Source organism: Pygocentrus nattereri, chromosome 4 (assembly GCF_015220715.1).
Source record: "Pygocentrus nattereri isolate fPygNat1 chromosome 4, fPygNat1.pri, whole genome shotgun sequence".
Classification (NCBI taxonomy): Eukaryota; Metazoa; Chordata; class Actinopteri; order Characiformes; family Serrasalmidae; genus Pygocentrus; species Pygocentrus nattereri.
The window spans coordinates 22,991,752-23,001,526 of NC_051214.1; the positions used below are offsets into that span (position 1 = coordinate 22,991,752).

At 38.5% G+C, this 9,775-nt stretch overlaps 1 protein-coding gene across 1 annotated transcript; it reads left to right on the plus strand.

The window, feature by feature from the left end:
* The first annotated feature begins 913 nt into the window (after positions 1-913).
* LOC108412950 (adhesion G protein-coupled receptor F5-like) lies at positions 914-9,298 on the plus strand. The gene is made up of 7 exons (XM_017685202.1): positions 914-926; positions 5,719-5,790; positions 5,947-6,099; positions 7,467-7,637; positions 8,350-8,373; positions 8,557-8,706; positions 9,282-9,298. The coding sequence occupies exons 1-7, from the start codon at positions 914-916 to the stop codon at positions 9,296-9,298; spliced, it is 600 nt and encodes a 199-aa protein (XP_017540691.1).
* Positions 9,299-9,775: the final 477 nt, after the last annotated feature.

Below are 9,775 nucleotides of genomic sequence, written 5' to 3' on the forward strand. Positions count from 1 at the left end.
ACATGTGACAGACGTGACTGGAGTCTGGAGACGCTGTGGAGAGCGATCTGCTGCCTGCAACATCCTTCAGCATGACTGGTTTGGCAGTGGGTCAGTAATGGTGTGGGGTGGCATTATTTCTTGGAGGGCTGCACAGCCCTCAATGTGCTCGCCAGAGGTAGCCTGACTGCCATTAGGTACCGAGATGAGATCTTCAATCTCCTTGTGAGACCATATGCTGGTGCGGTTGGCCCTGGGTTCCCCCTAATGCAGGACAATGCTAGACCTCATGTGGCTGGGGTGTGTCAACAGTTCCTGCAAGATGAAAGCATTGGAGCTATGGACTGGCCCGACTGTTTCCCAGACCTGAATCCGAATCGCTCCATCCACCAACGCCACATTGCACCACAGACTGTCCAGGAGTTGTGGGATGCTTTAGTCCAGGTCTGGGAGGAGATCCTTCAGTAGACCATCCGCCACCTCATCAGGAGCATGCCCAGGCATGGTAGGGAGTCATACAGGCACGTGGAGGCCACACACAATAGTGAGCCTCATTTTGACCTGTTTTAAGGGCATTACATCAAAGTTGGATCAGCCTGTAGTGTGTTTTTCCACTTTAATTTTGTGTGTGACTCCAAATCCAGGCCTCCATTGGTTAATAACTTTGATTTCCATTGATGATTTTTGTGTGATTTTGTTGTCAGCACATTCAACTTTGTACAGAACAAAGTATTAATGAGAATTTCATTCATTCAGATCTAGGATGTGTTATTTGAGTGCTCCTTTTATTTTTTTGAGCAGTGTATTTAAGGAAACCTTTGTGTTTCAAGTTCTACATTTATGCCAAATTTGTTTTAGGTCACCTTGTAGTCAGATTGTCCCCCAGGGGATCCCCCTAGACCACCCTAGAACTTGAATCCTGGGAGAGCACAGCATGGCCACTAAAGGTAAGGTGTTACTCAATGATTTCAGCTTCAAATTGTCATTTACGTTATCATATGGCTTCAGATCTGTTTCAGACTTTAAGAGAGCTCAGTAAACTATTTTGAGAGTCATGGCAACATTGTTCTGTATAGCTAGAAATAGGCAGATAAATCTGAAATATTTGCTATGTGAGTGGCTGATATTTTTCAAGGACAATCCAGATTTATCAACTTGGTGTAGAACAGGAATTACTATTACTTGCATCCTTTTTGGTCTGCTTTGACTGCAGACAGAGAAATTCAACACAGCAAAAATCAACACCATTATAATGTATATTATAAAATATAATATATTTGTAATTATAATATATTAAAAGATTGTTTCAAAAATTAATTTTATCATATATTTTTAATACTATATTTTAATGTATATTTAAACTCACACTTTATTGAAATGGGGAAAGGGGAAAAATTAAATATTTAAGTAATGATTTTTAAAAAATGAATGCGATAAATTAAAGATGAGCCCTAAGGTCGTGGAGCAGACCAGCTGCCTTGGATGAAAGAGACAGAGAATCCACACTTAAAACATTGATATAACATTGGGATCAGCAGTCCCGGACGCTATACCAGCCAACAGCTAATAATTATGATGTTATATACAAATGTCTAATTGCTTACTTTCACTTTCACAGGGACAACTTCAACCTACTTTCTGCCATTTGTTGCCATTTTGCTGATTAACATATGTGTGGTGGACTCACAAGGACTCCCTGATATTTCAGACATCTTCCTACAGGTGGAGTTTTTTTTTAATGTTTGCAAAAGTTAGATTAGCACAAGAGATTAACACAATTTACACAAAAGAATTGTATTTATTTATTTATTTATTTGGATGGTGCTTTTATTTAAAAACCCCAGATAAAATGCTTACATTCCAAAATACTAACACTTAGAAAGAGAGACAGCACCCAACTTTAAGATTGAAATTTCAAACACACTGAAGTGAAAACGGCAGGCAATCAGAGTTCAGGCGTGAGTGTGATCAGCTGCCCTTTAAAGCCATTTTATATAATCATGGATGCTGCCAAGCTGTGCTGCGTTCCAGGAACAACTTTACAGGTTTTATACAGTGGCATATCAAGCATGTAGACCTCAGTGAAAAGAGCACTAATTTGTTTAACTGGGGTGGCCAGAGGGGTCACCTGTCTGGCGAGCTACCTGATATCCTACTGAACACACTGACTGCCATGGATACACACAAGCTTCCTATTCACCAGTTTCTCATTTGAACTTTCCATTCTGCTTCAAATGTTTCAGCGGAGTGCCTGTATAGGGGCAGCAAACTACTGCACTCTTTAAGGCGGAGTGGAAAATGCAAATGAGAAGCTGGCGAAGAAGAATCTAGCTTCAGCTTTGTCATGGTGACAGTAGTCATTCTCAGTTGAACAAAATTTCCTCTGTTATCCCATATCTTACATCGAGTCAGACGTGTGAAAATAACACCTGAATCATCTCTAGAATCATTAAAACTAGGCAGAAAGTACGAAGTAGACTGCAGTGTTCTGTTTCTAAATAATAATAACAATTATAGTTTACAGTTCTGTTAAATATGAATATATCAATAAATTCAACACAACAGTGTTATTTTAATAACACATCCCTAATATATGCACAGAAGAATGTTATTAACTGTTATTGCTGTTTTCATTTGCCACCCCGGTGAGTTCACTTGGTCTATCCTGGCCACTCCATTGTGAAACTTCTGGTTTTGTCCTTGGGCTAGAAAGTCAGAATAAAATCAAACTAAAACAGTTCTTTAGTACATTAAGAAGCAGGAATGCACTGTTGGACATTAGCAATAGCAAGCAACATGACAGACCACAGAAGTGTACTGTAGTGGAATTAGCTCAGAGGTTTATACTAAGGCCCAATCCCATTTTACCCCTCACCAACATCACTGAGCATATATAGATATAGATATGCCCTGTGATGGACTGGCAACCTGTCCAGGGTGTATCCTGCCTTCCGCCCGATGACTGCTGGGATAGGCTCCATACCCCCGCCCCCCCCAACCGCCACCACCCCAAACCAAAGCCGCCCCCCCCCCCCCCCAACCGCCACCACCCCAAACCAACAACCCCCCACCGCCCCCCCCGCCCCCCCCCCAAACCCTGAGGACAAAGCGCTTAGAAAATGTGTGTGTGTGTGTGTATGTATAGATATAGATACATACACACACACTATATTGCCAAAAGTATTCGCTCAGGGGGAATTATGGTGGGGGGTTGGTTTTCAGGAATTGGGCCCTTAGTTCCAATGAAGGGAACTCTTAATGCTTCAGCACCAAGAGATTTTGGACAATTTCATGCTCCCAACTTTGTGAGAACAGTTTGGGGACGGCCCATTCCTGTTCCAACATGACTGCACACCAGTGCACAAAAGCAAGGTCATGACATGGATGAGCGAGTTTGGTGTGGAAGAACTTGACTGGCCTACACAGAGTCCTGACCTCAACCCGATAGAACACCTTTGGGATGAATTAGAGCGCAGACTGTGAGCCAGGCCTTCTCGTCCAACATCAGTGTCTGACCTCACAAATGCTCCACTGGAAGAACGGTCAAAAATTCCCATTAACACACTCCTAAACCTTGTGAAACAGTTGAAGTTGTTATAGCTGCAAAGGGTGGGCCAACATCAAATGAAATCCTGTGGATTAAGAATGGGATGTCACTCAAGTTCGTATGTGTATGAAGTCAGAGGAGCGAATACTTTTTTTTCAATATTGTGTGTCTGTGTCTGTGTGTGTCTGTGTCTGTGTCTGTGTGTGTCTGTGTGTGTGTGTGTGTGTGTGTGTGTGTGTGTGTGTGTGTGTGTGTATGTATATCAAAAAGGCAGTGCACACAATGATCTCATACAAATGTGGCTGATGCAGCTTGGTGAACACAGCTGCTGAAGAGGGTAGAAGACTGGTTTGTCATTCTACTGTTTAGTAGAATAAGCTTTAAATTATTTACTTTGAACTTATTGTGTGGTTTATTGTATATATAGAATTGCACACAAACTCTTTGTCATGCGTTTGAAAGCATGTTAATTTTATGATGCTGTTGTTTATATAATTAGCTTCATTCACATGGTTATACCCATTTCATCAGACTTTTGAAAAGGATGCCACAAATGGCCTTCTCAGCTGCCACAGTTGCAGAAAAGGGGCCATATTACACACACACACACACACACACACACACACACAAACATTTTCTAAGATGCTTTTCCGTCAGGGTTGCCGGGGGGGGGTGGGGGGTGTTGGAGGGGTGGGGGGTGTTGGGTGGGGCGTAGTACAGATACTTCCTAACATTTTGTCTTAACTCTGTCAGGTCTGTCAGGTGAAGATAAGATTTTTCGCTAAATCGTAGTACAGAAGCAAATCTGATATTAATTTAATAATCTTTATCTTACAGTGTCTTTTCTTATCTCAAGTCAGGAAATCTTAACTTTCTCGATTTAAGTCATGTCGTGTCTGTTAGCTAACCAGCAACCGAGCATATGCGCACAGCTGAAATGTAAACACGTAGGTTAATCCAGTTAGTTAGCCAGACAGCTAATGTTAGCCACCGTTACTGCTGTAAAGAAAGTCTAACTAAACTAATTATAAACTGAGAGTTAAGAATAATGTTTATCAGAGCGTCGCGTCTCCAGTTTCAAGTTTCATTTCCTAAACGTTTTAGCCGAGCGAGCTAACGTTACTCCTGATAAACAGACACCCGTTCAGCTCTGTCTCCTCATTATTCACCGCCATCGCTGTAATATTTGATCTGACGAGTTTTTATCAAACTTTAACAATGTATACACACACACACAAGGTGAGTCAAAAGTCACACAACACCGTTTTATTTTATTTTATATGCTGTCACAAGCCTCCACGATGTGGTGCTGAAGGTGGCACCATTTAAGGTGGAACAGGAAAATTCAAATGTGAAGCTGCGAATGAGAAGCGACTTCAGTCTCATAAAAAGTAGACCGTTAAACAAGAAACTGCTCCCATTTTTCGGGACAAGTTTCCAGCTTGTGATACAAGAAAAGAGGCTTTAACTGAGCTAAAGCTTAAAGCTGAGAAAAGTAAGTCTGCATTTTTGTTTCTATACAATTTTAAAGACTACACTAAGACATTAGACATGTACAGCCAAGATGGTAAAATGGACTCTATGTTATGGCTCCCAAAGTGGATAGATTTTTGCAGAAAGGACAAAATGACCCTTATTAACATAATGAGTCCTGCACTAGCTTTTAATGTAATATGTGTGTGTGTGTATAAATATAAATATGTGTATATGTGTGTGTGTGTGTGTGTATATATGTATATATAAACATATATACACAGACAAATATAGATAGATAGATAGATAGATAGATAGATAGATAGATAGATAGATAGATAGATAGATAGATGTTCTCGTGTGTGTGTGTGTGTGTGTGTTTAATAAGGTTACAGATACAACTAAATATACATGAACTGAATAAACGATAGCAGTTACTGGTTTCTGTGTTTTGCGTTGTGCTTTGTGTTGATTTATTTCAGATAAACAGGTTATCAACCATATCAGTATGTATCAGTATCAGTACCTACAACACTTGTTTTTCAATATTCATTTTTAGTATAATTGTTGGTTGTGAGTGCTATTTTTTAAGCACTGAAATTCACACGTCCAATTTGATGTGCCTTTGTTTTTAGTAATGACGACTCAATAAGATTTAATGTTTATACCTGCGATTCCATGTATAAGATGGCTGTAACATTGTTATGTGCTCTTATTAGCTTTCCAATTCTTTAACTTCCAGCTGAGCTACACGGATGGAGAACTCAGTCACGTAAGAGAAAAACGAGATGGTAAATATAATTTCCATATTCAGTGTAATATTATGTGTAAAAGGTTTACAATGTAATTAGCAGTTAAAATAAAAATGAATGTGTTTTCCCCTCATTTGGAGGCACATCCTTTCTTTTACTTTACCTAAATAACCAAAATCTCATTATCATCCTCAGCCAGCGTAGTGCCACTGGAATACATTGTGGTGGTGGAGATAAACATATCACAGGTGATTCTGATAGAACAAATCAAATCCTCTCTGGACTTAATCAGTCTTCCATTACAACTCGACAACACCACAGAAGTCAGTGCTTTGAACATTACAACAGGTAAGCTTGGTCTACCCAATGTTAAGGTAGTCGTTAAAATGTGCTTATGTAAAAATTTCCACTTGTCAGTATTTTTATTGATTTATTTTTATGCACTGTTTATGGGTTCTTTTTTAAGCATTTCCTTGGTTTCTCACTATGGGAAACAATTATAATTAACCAACAGTGACACCATAAACCCCTTATCCCCTTAAAAACCACTGCGACATTGATGTCAGGCTGTCATCATCACTAGCTAAATGTTTATTTTCTAAGTAAAAATAAGTTAACGTACTCTACAGAGAACAACCTTCAGTTTCTGTAAGTGCTCAATTTCTGTTTCTTAGTTTAGTTTAAAATATTGGAAAAAAACAAATAAAATATAAAATAAATTATGCCCTGTGCATAGGTTAAAGGTTAAAATGACAAAATTAGGTAATTTAGCAATATTAAATATCATTTCATTTCCATCCAGATTATATCACATGATAAAAACTATTTGGAAATGTCTGAAAATATCAAGACAGTAAGAAATGACTTTCCAACAAACAGGTTTGCAGGTCAAATTTTCAAGAACTGCTGATACAAAGACATACTTTAAATTAGAAAATGACAGGAACACACATAAGAAGAAAGAAACAGAAGACAGAAAACTAACAAATGCTGAAAAAGACCATTATTGAGGTTGTTTAGTTAATCCTTAAGGGCTTAGACAGTGTAGGAAAAATCTGGGTAACACTTTATTTGGATGATCCACTATAGATGCTTTGTAAATGTTCAGTCTGTTTATAAGTAACATCCAACTAAATATATATTAAATGCAAATGAACTAGAAGTTCAGTGTGATAGAGTTTATTAAATCTAACCCTAAACCTAACCTCAAGGCTAAACCTACATCTATTCCTAATCTTAACCCTAATCACAATCAACTGAACACCATCCAAATAAAATGTGGCCAAACTCTCATTGCTATATTTGACTGATATGAGGAATAAAGTAAAAAGAGGGAATACGTTTGTTTTCAGTGAAATTCTGTTAACTTGTAAAATCTTTGTTTAAACTTCATCAAAGTTGCAGATGTGCTGCTTATGAATTTGGAAACAATAAAAGTGGTATTTTTAAAGTAACAGCCTGTTACATTTTTCGCATTGCATCCTATAAACGAGCACTGATTGACATTTCTAAAGCTTTTGTGGCTCGTGCCCTCTCAGCAAAATATTATAGTGTGTGTATCCCTGTACTGGCCTCAGTAGTGACCTATGCAGCTTTTAAATTAGTTTGCCATCTGTAACGCAACAGTAGAACGATAACTGTTCTGACAGGTAAGAGTTTGTCTTGTCATCAGATATGATGTTCCTAATTAAGTGTGTGATTTCTTTTTATTACAGTCTGCATTAATGATACTGGATACAACTGCAGATGTGAGGATCAGTATTTCTGGCCATGTGACAAATGTGTACAATATGGACATTGTGATGACATCATCAATACCACATGTGGATGCCTGAATGACATGCCCAATGATGGACAGTACTGCCAACCCATCACAGAGCTGACGAGTACGTATGAGCTATATGTGGCATAATCTGTGTGCTGTATGTGGATTTGCACATTGCTGTTGTCTTACACTGTTGTTTTATGTGAACCATGTGTAGTCCAGCCTTGTGCAACACCACTGGTACTTAGTACCTACTTATGACTGCCTGTATCAATAGACTAACTTAGACCCAATCCATTCACTTTTAGGGGTATGGTGTCTCCTTAGGGTGTTGTTGCGATAAAGAGGTAGGGTGAAGTGTTAGGGGTACATGGCCCTCCAAATGGAGGTTTTTTAGAGGCACACTCCAAACAGAGTGATTTGACAAAAAAAGAAAACCTGGCAAGATGGCTGAACAAGAGACTAAAGAAACTCACAAATGTGAGTAATGCTATTTTGGTTATTTAGTTTAAGCTCGTTTCAATGTATTATGGTCCTTTTCTACATAACATAACAAAGTATCTGTTACATTTGTTCTTTGCTCTTGCCTATTGTACCCTTTCACCCCTCTTGTTTTGGTACCATAAAGCCATTATAAAGTCATCACACATGTGGTATTGCAAAAAGTGCAGCAAAATATCACAGTGATGTATAAAAGTCAGTGGAGAGTCAGGATCTGTGTGTTTAAAACTCCAAATCTATCTCAAATAGTCCAACTAATAGCAGTATTTCAAAACAATCTGATTAGGTTTTTTTGAGCAGCTTCTTATCATTCTCATCTTTTTGTTTTATAGATGTCACTTGTCCAACTCCGGCAGGTATGTAACAGCATCTTGAGAAAAAAAACAGTATAGTATGTTAAAATGTTTGTAAATGTCATCGCCGTGATCATTGAAACCATTTATACCCTCTTGCACTTGTGCCTTTTTTCTTACTTGAGTTTTCCTGCAGATAAATTCCATGTAATTTCAAAGGATCTTTGTTTGCTTTGTTTGTTGCAGCACCTCCACCTCCCACTGAATATATGGCCGAGATTGAGATTGACACAATGGATGCAGCAGTGCTTAATCAGCTGAAAACCCTTCTGAAGAACCTCAGTTTACCCTTCGGAATAAGTGACAATCAGATCACTGAAGTCAACATCACTACAGGTAACGGTCCTCTCTGTCTTTCAAAGTACCACACAACTTTGTAGGTTTTTATTTATTCAGAAATAGTTTCACAATGTTTTCAGAAGTTTTAGTTGACAGTAGTCAAGTCTCCAGAGGTAAAGTGTTTTTACCTACAACACAATTACATTAAACAAAGTATTTTCTTTGCAACATACTTGTAAAAGTATAACACTTTTTTCCTGAAAGTTAGTTTGTGTTTCTTTCACAGAGTGTCTTTTGAATAATACTGGGTACCAGTGCACATGTGGTGATCAGTATTTCTGGCCGTGTAACAAGTGTGTAGCATACGGACACTGTGATGACATCATTAGTGCATCATGTGGGTGCATCAGAGGTTTTCCAAATGATGGACAGTTCTGCCAACCAATGACAGAGCTGAACAGTATGTATTAACTCTTTCATAAAAAACATGTGAAGCATGATTATTTTATTAGCCTAAAGTGGCTATTTGTAGTGGGTCAGTGAAGTGAAACAGATTTTTAATTAGGTAGTTTACAAAGTATTTGTGGCTGTAGTCACTGGTGATGTAACACCTCTAAACGTCTCTGTGACAGCTGGCAATGAGTTATAATGATTCTACCCACAATAGCTTCAGCCTCAGGTGTAGTGCTGCATCAATTGTTGGTAAAAGGTATGGGGTCACAAAAGGACAGGCTACAGATTTTAGCTTTGTCTTGGCATACACATTATTCCTCTGACAGGTAATCATGAACCAGGTAATCATATAGTTTACAGTCAGTGAAATGAGACTTTACAGCTTTGATTTCTAATGACTATTAAACCTGTTCCTAGTGTTTGGTTCTACTGCCTAATCCAATACTGTTAGCTAAGCAAGCAGGCTCCAACCACCAACAGTGCTAGCCACCCAAATACAGGTTTGATACTGACTAACTGGTGTTCTGCTGAAACAAGTATAGACCATAAAATCTCATGTAGCAAGAGTTCTCATAACATTTACTTTTATGGCATTTGGCAGACACTCTTATCCAGAGCAACTAACAGTTTGATCATTTTACACAGGTAGGCGAAGGTAGTGTTAGGAGTCTTG

Bases quoted from the DNA above. Each gene is read 5' to 3' on its own strand.
- LOC108412950 (XM_017685202.1), top strand. The intron at 6,100-7,466 runs GTAAGCTTGGTC...TTTTTATTACAG, and splicing joins TGCTTTGAACATTACAACAG to TCTGCATTAATGATACTGGA. The intron at 7,638-8,349 runs GTACGTATGAGC...TTTGTTTTATAG, and splicing joins ACCCATCACAGAGCTGACGA to ATGTCACTTGTCCAACTCCG.